Genomic DNA, 16,913 nt, shown 5'->3' with positions numbered 1-16,913 from the left:
GGATAAGTACTCAAAAACGAACTATTTACTACCAATCCAGTAACAAGGAGGACGCACCCTTCTTATGAGAAAATCCCCCCCAGTGATATTTGCCCCAAATTTTGATATGTTGTACACCTCGAGGTGCTGATCAAAAACTGTATTGGTCCCTAAGCCCTAAGTGACCTGGTTCGACCGGAAACCGAGGTCAAAGGTCAGTGCACTTTTTCGCTCGAAACCCCACAAACCGTATATTCTTGGAAAGCTACGGACCTCATCAGTCCGAATATACACCATACTTGGGTCAAAGGTCAACCCCTGACCTTTTGAGGTCAGCTATTTAGGCAAGGTGACCGTTTATGGACCTTACGGACATTTTTACACGCTCCGCTGCACTCCGGTCAGCCGAGTGCATGTCGAGCAAGCTTAGTCGACTCTATGGCTGTTGTGTGTACAACTGTGTTGCAACAGCAACACACATTTGCAACTTTTTGCTTGACCTCGAAAGGTCAAGACTTGACCTTTGACCCTATTATGGTGTATATTGGGACTCGTGAGGTCCGTAGCTTTCCAAGAATATACGGTTTGTGGGGTTTCGAGCGAAAAAGTGCACTGACCTTTGACCTCGGTTTCCGGTCGAACCAGGTCACTTAGGGCTTAGGGACCAATACATTTTTTGATCAGCACCTCGAGGTGTACAACATATCAAAATTTGGGGCAAATATCACGGGGGGGGATTTTCTCATAAGAAGGGGTGCGTCCTCCTTTATTATCAAACCAACGCCCTAAATATATATGATCAACATTTTCTCACAAATTGCTAACGATGACACAACTGGCTAGGTACAATTTACCATATGAAAATTACAAGTTATCGAACGTTGTAGAATTTTGCCTCAACCTTGAGTAAATTTTATAGATCGGTTGTATCATTTGCAAATCCTTGATTTACTAACATTATTTAGAGTGCACATAAGTATGTGACTCTACCAGATTTTGGCAGTGTAGGAATGTAAATTTAAGTGTATTTAAGATTTGCCGTAATCGTGTCATTTGCTGTCACCTAAGAAAAACAATTTTTGTCACAAGCTTTGCCTTCTATTTAAATATAGTTCTTTTCCCTCCTTTAGTCCTTATCATGGTGATGTCTATATTATCGACTTATGCGACATATATACAGAAATTGAAGTATGTATCGTGAGCGACATATGCAATAGTTCCATCGCGTTTTCTCTCCACTTATGTATTTTTCTAAAATAGACATGCCAAGACAGTCACGAATTTGCAAATGTCGCGGTTATTAATAAATATTTATACATATGTACATAGCTATACGATTTAAATATTTTCATCAGTTTGTTCATGCAGGCCACGCCATTAAGGCTAATGTCACCCTTTTGAATAATTAATGCAGTCTCAATTCTATATTAACATCATAACATCTTAACTTTCATGTCCATATCGGTGGATGAAGTGGTAACCTTTAAGGAAGGCATTAACTAATTTAAAAAAAGATTTATGACACCCGCTAAACACGATATCAGACCATTTTATGATACATACGTATCGAAATTTGCACACAAAAATAACGGACGACAAAATAATTCTTAAAAGATAACATGTGCATGTGAGGCCCCAAGAAGAAAACCAAATGTCATCATCGTGGAGTACAATTGCTAAGTCAGGGTTTATCGCACGCTTCATAATTTTAGATAAATAACCCAAAAGTCAATATACCTTCGCGAATATTAGTCTTGTCGAAGGCCGGAATACGTTGTCGATAGAAATCTCTCTTCGAGGTGGTAAAAAAGCTTACGATTTTTTACGAAGTTGGGCCCTTGGTTTCTATTCGTAAACTGTTTTACGATACTAACAAAAATATGTGAAGGATACGAAGACAATTGTGAATACGCTCAATATTTATTTTCACGAATACCTATATAATAAAAGTAGGAAAATAATGTAAATAAATATTCGCACGTACACATATTCAGATTTATTGGCACATTTTAGATTGAATGAAATTATTAAAAGATTTATGTATGTATGTTCATAGGTATCTCAGTTTATAAATCTTTTATGTAGAACAAACTAAATTACAAAATTTGCAAAAGTTATGAGTCATATTCGCGTGCAATTTTTTTTACAAATTTCACTCGTCTCACTAATTAATTTCCATTAACGTAATCCACGGCTTAATTAATTCTTGTCAATTGCAATTTGGACATGGTCACGTGGGTCCAACGCATCTCTAAATAGTTCCACTTCTCCTAGCATTCCATCGAGCAGAGATTTCCCTTCCTGTTCCGTCAAAATTTCACTGTCACCCATCACACTTATACAAATCTTGTCGTGTGACGAAATTATAAAAAATGCAATAGCTGCAAAATAATAAATATGTTGCTAAATTATTTCGCGAATTTGACAAGGTACATACATACATAAATTGGCAAACCAACCGTTTGTGTCCTCCAGCCCAGATCCACAAGATCCCAGTCCGACTACCGGATATCCAAAGAGATGAAATGGATTTCGGTACACGACAAAAATCGAGGCCACGTAATTTCTCATGTTTCTAGCAGACTTTGCACCGCTTATCGTCCTACGCAGGAGAAACGGGGGCAAACTTCCGCTCAAGGAACCCAGAAAGTTTACCATCCCAGGAAAAGTGGACACTTTCAAGGTTTGAAATTGTTGTTCAACTCGTTTCAGATTGTCGGGACAAGTAACATTTTGCGATAGTTCGATGTATCCCATCCCCCTGAAAATGTTTATACAACAACAAAATATTTACGTACTTATAATGGAGGTCTCTCAACGAATGCCCTCCAATTTTTTGGCAAAATTACTGTCAGTCGATCAAATGTTTAATCTGTATGAAATTTGCGGGCACAATCTCCCAATGTTTTGAAAAGATATTTGCATTAGAGGAGGAGAAACTGGAGTAAATTTGTCGATAAAACTTGTCGACTTTAAGGCACGTTTTCTCCTCTGTGGATGCAAATATCTCTGCCAAAGCCTCACATTGGAAGATAGTGTATTTTGCTAATTTCATATTAATTAAATCTTTGATCGGTGGACAATATTTAAATAATTTGGGCAAAATCCAAGAGCAAACGCTAAGTGGCCTCTAGTGTTAGCATTTTTTGAAATATGTAATTATATCTTTATAAAATTTCCCTGAACGTACGCAACATTTCTTAATTTCTCAGGATGAAATGGTTGAGGCAGCGGGAAGTACAAAAGTCCATTAGGCGTATTTCCGAATTTCCGGATTGATCCTTGCACCGCAGAGATGAGGAGGGTGCTTAACGAAACGGCATGACCTGTTGAAATCTGTTTCATCTCTGCCAAGCTTACTGACGCCGTGGATATGGTCATTCCTGCATTTGGAATTTTTTCAATTTCTTGCATATTCCCGGAATTAACTTGTCCAGGACTTCGTAAAAGAGTTGTTAAAAGCGCCTCAAGGTACGTCGCAATGTCGTATGGAATTCTAAGTAAGGTTTTCACCTGGAAAAAATCGCAAATTTAACAAAATTTTGTATACTTAGGAGTAGTAATCTGGTATAAATAATCACATAGATTGTGATTTCTCGGTATTAAACCTGATACTACTTGGTATTAAAATTATGAATATCGATCCGTAAAAATTTGCTGCCGATATGGCAAAACTTTAATACCGCTTGGTATTATTTGTCTAATTCATTTCTTAACTTCGTAATTTACCAGAGATACCACAGCCGCTCCACGTTTTCCCGGAACTTGTAAAGTCACCTTCTTCTTCGCTTCCACAATTGGCGGCTGGCTAACCTTATTCACCAACTTTTGCATAGAGAAGCCATCTGCTAGGGCGTGATGCATGATAAAAAGGACGCAAAATTTCCCCCCGACACCGGGAACGATGACCAGCTCCCAGAACGCTTCCTGACCAAATTTCCACTCCCTTTTGTACAGCGTCCTTAGTAAATTGATCCCCTCCTTGGAGTCAATATCGATCGGATCGATATCCAACAACCGTATGGGCAGGGTAAAGTTGGGAATATCTGCCCAAAAGAAATACCCGCCCCAGGAAACGATTGTCTGCCTGAGTTCAGGGTAAAGTGGGGCATCACCACCAGCGGGATCTTTTGCATTTAAAATTTTTTCAGTGAACTGTGCCTTAATATGGGCAAGATCTGGGACCCCCTCCACCGTTAAGGGGAGGATGTTGCTTCCTTTCCCGCCAATGCATGCGTGTGATGTTGCCGTGGCGTTTAGAATTTTCCCAATTGATGGGCCTCCAACCAGCTGACAAAGGCGGGCCACAATTCGGCGGTATAGCAGAAGAGGGGTGATCAGTACGAGGAAAAGTGGGAGGAGTATGAGGACACAAATGTACAGAAATGGGATCACAATTACGCGATACATTGAATGATTATGGATTTATTTTCCAGCCGAACTTTACTTCTTAATGAATAACTTGGTTCTGGTTGCGGTTTAGTATTCATAATATTTCTTCGTCTGCTTCATATTTATTTGCATTCTCGTATGTAAAATTCCCCAGGTAAACATCGAAGCGCTGGATTTATGGAGCAGAGCAGGAATTGCTTACATATGTGTTTGAGGAATATTAAGCATGTGAGAAATCAGGTTTTGCTTCCCATGAGAAATTACGAGATATCTTATTTGGTCGTATTGCTGACTGGGTTTTAAATACGCGTGCATAGTTTTTTTCAAAGTGCAGCAAATTTCTGGTTATGTTTGTATTTATCGTAGTTTTACTGAATTAAGTGTAATTATTTGTGATTTATCAGAAATATTGCCGAAGTACGTCGTGAGTTCGTTATGATATTGTGTACGTAAGTATTTTGGTTTGTTGTAATGTGCACCATTCATGTATCAAGACAGTTAATATAATTTATTACACATATTTATTTACTTACCTTAATTTATTTACTGTAATGCTATTTAAATTAGAAGATTTGGCGTAAATATTTATGTTTACGCGAGATTAAGTTTAATAAATAATTATTGAACCATACATACATATTCACATAAATATTATTTGTTCACATTATGCTACAAATTTATACAATTTTGCAACGGAGCAGTATTTACACTTTACATCACAGCGCATCCTTAATTACAGATATGTACATAACTAAATCAGTAATTACAATCGTTGGGAAAAATGCATATGGAAGATACAAACATATACATTCATGATTGATTATTAGCGTTTTCATAAATATTTCTGTATTTCCCATTTAGTTACCAATTTAATTCAGTTTTCACACCAATTCTCCCATCCGGTACGACTGATTGATTTTGTAAGCGTGGGCTATTCTCCGAATAAAACTGATTAAACCAGCGACGAAAAGTTTTGACGGCTTTATCCTCCTTCATGAGAATTGGCCTACTCAGATACGTTTTTCTGTTCCAGATGGCAATGTCCCTTTCCAACTACATATTTAGATAATTCGGGTAAAAAATGCATGACCAAATTTACCTCGGACTGATTTAATATTTCTAAATTACAGATAATCATACAAGCTTAGAAATAATTTCACCCTTTTGAAAAAGGTAAATTCGATTTAAATATTCTAAATTATGAGTAAACTGTATTAAATCCAGATTTACGTTAACTTGTTAAATAGTGAAGTTTACTCTGGATTTATGAAGTATCGTTTACTTACATATGTAACACACATTATTGTTCAAAACGGTAACATCATTTTTCAGAGTGTACTACGTACCTGGCTAGCTTGACCCTTCATGAATAGCAGTGCGATTGGGTGCAAAAGAAACCGAGAAGAGTAAAACGTTAGAGTAAGTTTCATAACAAGCGGTGCCAGAGGCGTCGTCATGAAAAAGAAGACGCCATTGCCACCAAATCCTTTATAATGCAGGTAAACCATTCCGGGACCAACCTGCAAAAATATGCATATGTAGCTACATACCATTTAAAACTTAAATTTTCAATCTTTCTGAAAATGCGGGTATTCACTAAGAGCTTGCATGTTCGTATCGCAACATATGTATGTATGTATTTTGAAAAACCATTTTGCGAACTTTTTTTGCAAAATACGAAGTGAATACCCTCATTTTTTAGAGATTTTCCTTACATGATTCGCTGCCACGTTGGCAAAGGGGACATCCATTAAGGTAAAACGGTTAAGTAATTTTACTCTGTGATTTAAGGACATGATTGCTTTGTGGCCTAATTTTGGGTCAGGGTTAGGTTCCCAACTTCCAGACCAGATATGGCTTATGAATTCCCAGGCCGATTTCAACCCTGCAATGTTTCCTCCGGCAAAAACGGAAGGTTTGTGAACAGCATTGAAATGCGTCATATCAGCCCCGTTTTCACCGACATCCTGAACAACGAGGAAATTTTTACGGAAAAAATTTCCAAAAGTTTATGCGTGCATTTTCAAACTTTTTTTCTACCTGAATGTGACACGCCGTAATAAAGACCGACCTTCCACGATAAATCCACTCTCCACTAGAAACTTGTGGAATTTCGTCGGGTTTCCAAGAGGGCTGAATATGCAAAAAATGATAAAATGTCAGTATTTATGTCACCTCGTCAACATTACGAGTATTTATTTTATTTCGCATGTTCGCATCGTAAATGATTTTTAAAAAATGCGAGCCACATAAATACATACAACCAATATTCGCAAGTTCGTAAATACATAAATTTTCAAACCATTTTTTTGCGAACTTATTTACTTCTTTACCACCCATGCGAACTGGTAATTATTTTACCCACCTTTTCACCTTCAGCGTGATACCAGAGATAAATAAAACCGTTCAGTTCCAGTGTTTCCCACATTTTTAAATGTGCAAATTCCGGGACTAGTAGACATACATAATTAGGAGAAGTTTTCGTTTAAAATCTGAATTACATATGTAAATCAGTAGTATTTACCAGAGTCAGAGTAAGGAACATGGACACAATCGCCACTCCCCCCTTGGAATACCCACTTGTGAAAGGGACACTCGATACAGTCGCCCTTTACGACGCCACCAACACCAAGATGTGCCCCCAAATGGGGACAGTATGCATCCGCCACGTACGACTTTCCACTCTCGCCCCGCCAAACGACCAAATTCAAACCTAAGAAAATATAAATGGCCGACACTATTAATAAAACAATTAGGGATGATAATCCGGAGAATCCGATCCGACCGGATAACATGGATCCGATCCGATAATACCCGGTCGAATCCATTAGTAAATGGCCGGATAAAAAAAATCCGACGAATCCGATGTATTTAACTTAATTAACCACCCTAAACCCCACCCTAAAACCAATTCGATATGTTCCCAAAAATTTAAATATTTACCTAAACAGCACACTTCTTTCGCGCCTTGAGCGGGAAGATCGCGCGATTCCAAAATGTTAAACCAACCGTTTGGATAGACGGGCGGAATGTCACCGACTTTTCTTTGATTGCGCATTTCATTAATTGCATGACGTCTCGAAGCGTCACTCCCGTTTATCCGCTTGGCGTCATCGTACCCGAATTCGGTGTAATCCTGTAAATAATTTAACCTTTTAAGATAACACCTTAAATTAAGGGAAACTTTGCAAATTACCCGATAATAGTCGAGAGTTTTCCAGAAAAAATAATACCAGAGTACCAGTAGTGGAGGGATAATTATTAATAAATACTTAAAGTCAGGAGCAAACTTTGTAAATTCGAGTAAAGTGAAGGAAGATTGTGGCCGGAAGCCAAATATTAAATCCTTATTGATGTCCACGATACTGCAATTGAGGTCCATCTTTAAACAGTCCATGTAATGATCCGATTTCAGCTTAATTAAAAGTTAGCAAATCTGTACGTATGTATATTTATGTCAGTGTATTTAAAATTTGTTACTTGTCTCAAGTTTATAAATTCATGGGCTAAAATTTGATGAGGTGAGAAGCACAATTTTATGTAAATACAGTCGACTTGATGAGAGGAATGATACAGAAAAAAACGAGTTTGATACCAACATTCTGACCAAATCGTTACTACAGAGGGGTTGTTGCACGATTTGACCGTTTGCATGAACATGAGTGTATATATGCAACTTATGTACGTGAACCTGGAATGGTTCAACAGAGCATACATTTAGTTGTTAACAATTCCAAACTATTCGCTAAACATGCAAAAACGTGCCAAAGTACAGTGGAAAAGGGGGAACTGGGAAGTACAAATTATAAATCTATCTATCTATTACTCGTTCGCATTAATGCGCCTAACGCTCTGTATAAATATTTTCTCACGGAACTAAACATAAAATTACGAATTTATTCAGGCTACCTAAGTAAATTTCCTAATTGCAAATAAACAAGCAAATTGGCTGCGTAAATAGATTCCGGTATTTCATGATACATAGATTGCGAAATTTGCGTGTGCTCATATGAACCGATATCAACTTGCCAACCTTCACACGTGGCGAATGATAAATGAGCTATGGAATTAACCACAGTAGTTTCATACATAAGTATGCAAAAGTCAATACTCTGATTTTTTCACACGGTTTTTCCATTAAGTATATCAAAAACTGGGAAAATATGTAGCATGAACATTTATTATTGGTTGCGTATATATGTAGCGATATTCCGGGGGTAAGAGTAATTTATAAGTTGGTGTGCATATCAGGTTATTTTCCTGCCGATAATAAACAAGTTTCGCTTTCTTATTTTTTAATAAGACACTACGATTTTTAGTGATCAATGGCATGCAGATGGGTAAGAAATCTCAAGTTTGTAAAGATTGTTTTGCTAGATTTGGTGTTTTTCTGACGTTGAGTAGGTAATTAACGGCTCGTTTTACACAAGTCATTGAGCTAAGGTTATAACTATGAATTTATTTTTACTTAGAATATGTACAATCAAGTTTTTCCAGACTTCGGACCTGACCAAAAGGAAGCAGTTTTTACTTTGATCATATGTACATAAACGTATAAAGATTGTTTTGGGTACAATGAAAGGTATCTTTTTCTTTATTATATATACTCTTCGAAAACTGGCATTAGTCGTTTCATCCTGGGGTATAAGTGTAGATATCTATATATTGCGCTACAGGCACTGTAACATACATGAGTATAACCGTTTAGTAATGTTTAATAATGTGTAGTGTAAAGTACAGGGTGGTTTGTAGAAAATGTTACGCTACAATGGATAATTTGTCGATAAGAAAAATTCGTAAATTCACATTAGTTACGGAAATGTTATCTCTGAAATTCAACATGCTAAGAACTTTGTCGTCATCCGTTTTGATGATAATACAGGGTGTTAATAAAGTCCGATCCCATTTTTCCTGTAAAAAAGTGAAGGCTAGTATTAAAAAAAACTACCCGTGATACTTACAAAAAATGTTCGACATATTTACCTTAGTATTTGGTCTTGTTACCATTTACTTTAACCATGCCCTCAACTCTTTGTTTAAGGCTCTGTGCTAATTTTTCCAATGTGCCTCTGGAAATCGAATTCCATACATCTTGAACTTTTTTTTACTAGCTCTTCCCTCGTCCGGGGTTGTGGCTCTTTGTATACATTTTCCTTAAGTATGGACCACTGGTTCTTCAGGGGATTCAAATCTGGGCCGTTAGCGGCCCACACCCCCTTGCTCCAGACCGTTGAAACTTGCGTCTTGATGAGACTCAAACTCGCTTTTGCTGTATGGGCTATAGCACCATCCTGCATGAAAACTATTTTTCTTTCATTCGGAAATATTTCCTTGTTCCCCATGCTATCGAAATAGATAGGTAATATTTTTTCCATATAATGCTTTGCATTGACTGATTTGCCTTTTGGTATGATATGTAGAGGGGTCACGCAACGTGCACAAAATCCACCCGCTACCATAACTTTAAGCCCGAATTTTGGGATCGCTCTTGATGGTACATCCGATTTGTTTTCTGTCCTGTAACGAACATTTTGTTGGTTCAATTTTGGATATAGTTCAATAATAGATTCGTCAGTTGAAAGGATGTGACTGCGCAATTCTTCACCAAGTCTTTTTTCACTCAAATGGGCACTTTTCTGAAGGAGTTCTTCAAATTTCAGACGGTCATCGATATATTTTTGTGACATGAGAGGTTTTTTTGGTTAGTTTGTAAGCTGTGTGACCCCACTTCGTAGTTTTCACAAATTTTTGCACGGTCACACAGTTAATTTGCTTCTTCTTCTCTTTATAGCGTTTTGAGTCATTTAACTCCCTTGCTCAATTACGTAATGAACTACCGGTTTTCTTGCAAAGTCTGTTTTTAATCATTCTTTTTGTGGTAGGTGACACCTTTCTGGGTCGCCCTGGTCGCTTTTTGTCGTGGACAAAATTTTTATTCTTCCATTTCCAAACCGTTCTGCGGCTGCAGCCCAATTTTTGCACAATTTCTGTAGGTTTAAGCCCCTGCTGATGCAATGTTTGTATCTCAACTCTAAGATGCTCATGACTTACACGTTTAGTTGTTCCTCCCATGGTAAAAATTTGAAATAAATAACTTCACTGGTTCAAAAGTTCCAGCTGAATTTGTAACAACCACGCTCCAAAAAATGCATGGGATCGGACTTTATTAACACCCTTTAATAAAAATCCCAATCCCAAAATCCTGTAACTAATGTAAATACAGATATGTAGATTTAGGGGTTTTGTCCATCTAAAAATTTTGCATTGTCCTATGAGATTTAAACCACCTTGTATAAATGCATATACAGTTACTCAAATTATTGATGGCACCATTCCAAGTCGTGACACAAACCGTAGTGTCTTTGCATTCTGGAAATGTGTTATCATTGTGAAATACATCGATCCCATGGGAAATTTAATCGAGATTTCAAAAATCAAAGCAGTTTATTGCTTACTTTAACCGTTTCCGAAATATTTCAAATAGAGTGGCAAAACTTCCAAAATTCATGCCAAACAATCAATGGCACCTTTATCATCTTTCGGCATTGCTATTGGTATACAAACTCCAAGCTAAAAATCACCAGGTAAGTTTGAGTTGCCATTAGTTTTAAATGTGCCAAATGCAATTTGACAGTTGCAAATATTGATAAGGTCGACTACAATTGGTTGGACAGACTTGAGGATTGAGCAACGAAAAAATGTCACCGCTGTCCGCGAGAAAGGGTTAGGATACTCGAAGAAGTGCTCCAAAACCAAGCTTTCGACGTGTATTTTGCGATATATAGTTAAAAAATAGAAGGAAACCGGAACAGAGGCGAATTTACGCGGCCGGGAACCGAAAGGGACGTCCATTGCGCGGAATGGTCCAAATATAGCCCGTAAGATTTTGACCCACCGAGGACCTTTTATCCTAAAATCACTTCTGAAGGTCACCAACAATTCAAAGTACATTTTACACCTCAAACGAATTGCAACAAAATTCGAGAAATTGTATTTAAACGCCAAGTGGCGCTGAAGAAACCATTCATCAATATTCAGAATATGAAGGATCACCTCGGATGGGCAAAAGCAACCAGTTATTGGACTATCAAAGACTGTTAACGAATTATTTAGAGTGATTATAGCATATTTAACCTATTTGGGTCCTATGGGACTCTAAAAATCTAGTAGGATCCTTCGGAAGCCCTGAAATTGCAGCGCATGAGGAAGACGATGAAGCATGGTGGCGGAAATGTCATGATCTTGGGCCCTTAACCATTGGGTTAAGTTGACACATCGCACTTTATTGTTATAATTATAACTAAGGAAGTACAGAAGACCATTTTGTGGGACAATTTGATAACTTTATGCAGATATCGGCGTCTTGGGGATAACTTTGAATTCCAGCAGTATGGGTACTTCCAGCATTCGGCGAATATCATCAAGCTGTACTTCGAGGAAACTCCGGTAACAAATCTTTATTGCGTTGCCCAATGTCCAGGACTAAACCACATATACTTTTGATGTGCCGAATTGGGGCAAAGAATTTTTAACAGCACTCCAAAACCAAAAAATTAGTTACAAGTGATCATCAGCAAGAAATGGGGTAATCTAGGACCGGAAGTGGTCAAAACCTTGGAGGGTTCTATTTCACGTGACATTCAAACAGTAATTGGTGCAAAAGGTGGCATCACAAAGTAGTGATAAGAACTTACAAGTATATTTCAATAAAAAATTAGCATGGTGCCTTTAATTATTTTGCATGCACTTTGGAAGTTTAATGGCTCTATTTAAAATATCTTTAAAACTGTTACAGTTAGCGTTAAACTGATTTGATTTTTATAACCCCCATTAAATTTTCTTTAGAATCGATATATTTCACAATAATGACATATTCCCAGAACGTGAAAACACTAAGGTTTGTGTCATGACAGTGAATGATGCCATCAATAATTTGAGTAACTGTATATATGTAAGCACTTATATCCACATTTAGGTGGCTGTACCGGATTTTTAAGTGTTTTTTGTAGATTGGGGGCATCCTTCACTTACATATGTATAACATTCTTACTTGATTATAATTTGAAACAATGGAACAGGCTGTAATTTATCAATTTAAAGGAAATGTCGTCGTTAAAATTATGTAACCATTTCTCTCTGTTCATTACCTATTTTACGATTTCCTTCCATTCACTCTTCTTCAATTATCATGGAAACAAGTGCGTGGAAATTTACATTTTGGGTTTTTACCATCTTTCTGCGTGAGTTTAATTTAAATTGAGGGTATTCACGCACCCTTGGTAACTACGTAAACAGCGTAAAATCCGTAAACTTACAAACGTTTACAAACAGCTTCCCGTGAATTCACTTTCGCAATTATTTTCGTAAAAATTTATCTGATAATTGAAACAAAATGCCGATCATTTCCAGAAAACGGAAATTAATGGAAGAAATTTGTGGAGCTGCATTTATTGATATAATAAATACCACGAACAGTGAAGGCTGTTCCTATAAAAATTTCGAAATTCAACCCTCCTAAATTCTAATCCTAAATCACACTAAATCTTAGCTGAATATATAACTTCTTAGAAATCGGTATCGGTGCCCCTCCCTTATTGCCCATCTGGTTATTTTTTGTTCATCTTTGACTTCATATTCGTTCATGAGAAGCTATCACCGTTCCGAATTTCAGCTTTTTGAGACAAGTTATGAAAATCGGTATGGGTCACCCCAACGGGTCCCGGATGTGATTTTTTACCAATTCCACTTCATATTCTTCCATTAGGGGCCATTAGCAACCTCTATGCCAAATTTCTGTATCGAGCAAATTTTTTTCTTCCGCAAATTGAGTTTACAAAATACTTTACAAAATTTAAAGACGCCTGTGAGCTGCGTAAGTTTACAAAAGTTTGTAAACTGATTTTCCTTGACAATTTTTGTAAAAGTTTGTAAACGTTTGTAAGTTTACGGATTTTACGCTGTTTACGTAGTTACGAAGGAGGGCGTGAATTGCCTCATTAAATGCAAGTAAAATTTGTTGTTAAATTGTACAAAATTTACAGTGTTCATGGAAACAAATGGATCAGCATTTTGTGACAAAAAATTCTCATCATGTTTAAGTAAAAAAAATTAAATTAAATCCGCATGGAAATTGTGGTTCTGTTTAAATCATAAAAAAATTCCTCCCCTAGAAAAACAAGGCCCCAAATTCTGCAACGACAAAATTCGATGTTTCCATGGTTGCGTCCCAATCCCATCAGTACGAATTCAAAAGAAGAATAATAAATACAAATTGGTAGATCATCAAGATCGTAGTTTGGGTCTGGTTGGTATGTCCAAAATTTTGACTTTGTTTTCAGATTCACTCTTAAAAATAATGTGACCCTTTTTGAAAAGTTATTATATTAAATGTTAATTGTAATTACAAATTCAATTCTAAGAAAACTATACTAAATCCTGCGTAAACCTTGCTTTTGATCAAATTACCGTTACTCTGGATTTAGTATATTTTATGTAGTAATAATTCAGAGAGTGTTTAATTTACAAAATGGTGACATTATTTTTAAGAGTGTGATTTCCACATCACCATTTTTTAAATAAAATATTCGTATTATTAGGAGTGTCCATTGGAGATCATACGACGGAAGGGCCGACAGAATCACATGCAAAGGATGGACTAGAAATTAAATCGGATAAATTAACGGGTATTGCGAATGTAAAGAGTTTAAGTGGAATAATGAATAAGGGGGAAGCGGGAAGTGGGGGGATTGCTTCGATTGCAGGGGGTGGGGGAATTAGGAGCTTGTTAGATCCATAAATAAAGATTTTTGTAAAATGTGTTTTTTTAATTTTATTTGTCGACATTTATTTAGACTAATTAATTAATCAGGGAGAACACAACCCATAAATTGATTGCATATTATATTACACAGTGAACACAACTTGAACATTTGGTTTCCGGTTTTCCATCATTTAACCTTGAAGTGTACATTACGAGATGGATAACATTTTTACTGATACAATTTCAAATTAAGAAATACGCATCTTTTTCCGAATTCCCTTTTTTACAAAATTAAACTCTTTACGAATTTCTTTAAAGTTTGCATATTAACAAATCAAATTTTCCGTGAAACTCATCGCCTCCCCAGTCTACGTGCCATTTTGACACATCTTCCTTGATGTTGAGAGTAATGTTGACCCTTAGGACATGTTATTACCAGAATACTTGTGGCGTGTTTCTGTTCATCTGTGGGACGGACAGGGGGAGGATTGGTTGTCTCTTGGGTTGCCACACAAATATAGAAAGTGGTCAAGATTATGGAAACCAGGAGGAAATAGCATACGTGTAGACTGCTTGGCTTGTGCATGATGGTCATGCGAAGGACCTGTAAAAGAGCACACGGTTAGTCAAGCAGGTATTGATCTCTCGGTATTAAAGTTGGTACCACTTGGTATTAAAATTATCCCGGTGTTCAAAAATTTGCCATCGATATGATAAAGGTTTAATCCGAAGCTTTTAGTACAGTGTGTTACTTATCAATCCCACTTTGATGTAACCATAAACTAATACCGCTTGGTATTACTTACATATATTATCACTGGATTTCTAAGAGTCTAACATAATCTTAAATAGGTGGATTTCATTTCGTCTCCGCACCGCAAGGTATGTACATACATATGTTTTTCAGTCCTAATTAATACGGATAATTTGTGACACATTTCCCTATACAAATATTGAAAAGGCTTTGAATTTTGTTACATACATACTTACGACGATGGACAAAAGATGGGCACTTAATTGAGTTTGATCTGTCCCTCGATTTTTTAAGAATAAATATGTTTTGATATTCAATAATTTATACGTGAATAAAATTAAAATTTCAATTGTTTACATTATCAATCATGAATTGTATACTTATATTTTTTAAGTTTTAAATCTCTATGTAATTGTACATGACTTACTCAAGACTTACCCAGTTTCAGTAAAATTATTGAATGGATTTCTTAAATTTCAGCGAAATATTCTGAGCCAGCGTGTTTAACCTCTACATATGTAGGTATCAAATAGCGATAGCGAAGAATGTTCTGATTTCTTACAAATATGTACATAGATTTGCACCTCCAATCTCAGTTTCTATTTACCAAGCTAGTCGGCATATTACAATATATAAACATATGTACCTAAATTACATGTGCATGTTGATATGTGTGAACTATTAAATAACTTTGGTTACATAAGTTGTGATTGCGTATGTAAGATGAAAAGATAACGTGCAAAATTGGCTGAATTTTTCTACTCTCCGTGTTCCCTTGGCTGGCATGTTCAACAATTATAATGGGTAGGTGAAAAAAATCGACGTCTTGAAACCTGTAATTAATTACTAGCTTTCATTGCCATGAATTTAGCATGTTAACCGACAATGTACATATCTATACACAGTTAGAAATCTTATAGACTCGCATATATTCATACTCCATACTGGTATTGATTTCGTAATAGTTCTTTCCGGATTAGTAATGATTTGTTTCTGAGTGGCTAGGTTTACATTACCACAACTTTACCGGTCAGCAATAATACAGTCCGTTGTGTAAAAGTGTAAATATTATACTAGCTAGGGTATTTATTTACAAGGATTGGAGCACGTAATGTTTGCACGTGGAATAAATGAATTTATAAGGATAACTTGTCTCTCATTGCCAGAATGTACCTTCTTTTTGGCCATGTTTAGCAAACGTGGATACATTTTAATAAATGACCTTTGTGTTGAATAATAAAATCGTTTGAATCAAATGAACCAAAAATGCTAGAATTTCTCTGAAGGGTTGAATATGTACATAGCCAAGTACTTTAACGTGTTCAGAAACTCCTATAAATAAATAAGGATTTGCTATTTAAATAATTTTGATATTTGAACTTGACAATGTAAAATTACGTGCTGACATAAAATGAGCAAATACTTGAATGGCATAAGTAGGTATATTCAATTTTAAACCAAGTGGTAAAGTTTTCAATCCGAATCCCACATTCGCTGTGTTCAACGTCAAAAGGAGCTGATTCTCTTAGTCTTGAATTTTCCATATTCTGCGTATTAAAGCAGGGTAAATTTACGATTTCTGTAGTAGCTGATTCTCTACGTGGAAGTAGCCTTGGCAAGAGTAAGAGCAATTAAGTGCATAAATGCGTTATTTAATAACCGTTTGGGGAACATTATATACTTCATTTAGATAATTTGCATTGCTGAAATTTTAACTATCATCTACATACATATGTACATATATTTATCTGTATGTAACTGAGGATGTTAACTCCATCAAACGAAAGAAATTCAAAATTTAAGGTAGATAGAATAGAATTAACAGATCGTATAGATGACATTTATGAAATGATTTATTCACAAGCTTTAAAACTGGTATTAAATCAATACTTACCAAAATACAGATGTGTATATTCTTTACCCGCACTGGTAATAATAGGCATTACCACCGTTTAGTAATGTTGTAACGAAAAATTTGCCACTCAGAAGCAAATCAAATTAATGCTAATTCAGTTGAAAGTTACTACC

General features: G+C 36.2%; 3 protein-coding genes across 3 annotated transcripts; 1 reads left to right on the top strand and 2 right to left on the bottom strand.

Annotated features, from left to right (window-relative positions):
* Positions 1-1,952: 1,952 nt before the first annotated feature.
* Positions 1,953-4,433, bottom strand: LOC118437466. Its single transcript, XM_035856486.1, has 4 exons — positions 3,709-4,433; positions 3,170-3,492; positions 2,439-2,740; positions 1,953-2,360 (listed from the first exon to the last, which is right to left on the bottom strand). The coding sequence occupies exons 1-4, from the start codon at positions 4,387-4,389 to the stop codon at positions 2,179-2,181; spliced, it is 1,488 nt and encodes a 495-aa protein (XP_035712379.1). The 5' UTR covers positions 4,390-4,433; the 3' UTR covers positions 1,953-2,178.
* A 476-nt stretch (positions 4,434-4,909) lies between these two features.
* Positions 4,910-7,959, bottom strand: LOC118437339 (cholesterol 7-desaturase-like). Its single transcript, XM_035856285.1, has 8 exons — positions 7,568-7,959; positions 7,315-7,507; positions 6,896-7,084; positions 6,737-6,822; positions 6,412-6,504; positions 6,087-6,338; positions 5,718-5,891; positions 4,910-5,424 (listed from the first exon to the last, which is right to left on the bottom strand). The coding sequence occupies exons 1-8, from the start codon at positions 7,766-7,768 to the stop codon at positions 5,233-5,235; spliced, it is 1,380 nt and encodes a 459-aa protein (XP_035712178.1). The 5' UTR covers positions 7,769-7,959; the 3' UTR covers positions 4,910-5,232.
* Positions 7,960-8,595: 636 nt separating this feature from the next.
* On the top strand, positions 8,596-14,167 carry LOC118437471. The gene is made up of 5 exons (XM_035856495.1): positions 8,596-8,711; positions 8,844-8,953; positions 13,413-13,469; positions 13,542-13,679; positions 13,968-14,167. Exons 2-5 carry the CDS (start codon positions 8,947-8,949, stop codon positions 14,165-14,167), a joined length of 402 nt encoding a protein of 133 aa, XP_035712388.1. The 5' UTR covers positions 8,596-8,711; positions 8,844-8,946.
* Positions 14,168-16,913: the final 2,746 nt, after the last annotated feature.

The sequence above is a fragment of the Folsomia candida genome, unplaced genomic scaffold, assembly GCF_002217175.1.
Source record: "Folsomia candida strain VU population unplaced genomic scaffold, ASM221717v1 Fcan01_Sc013, whole genome shotgun sequence".
Taxonomy (NCBI): domain Eukaryota; kingdom Metazoa; phylum Arthropoda; class Collembola; order Entomobryomorpha; family Isotomidae; genus Folsomia; species Folsomia candida.
This window is presented reverse-complemented; position numbering and strand designations above follow the sequence as displayed.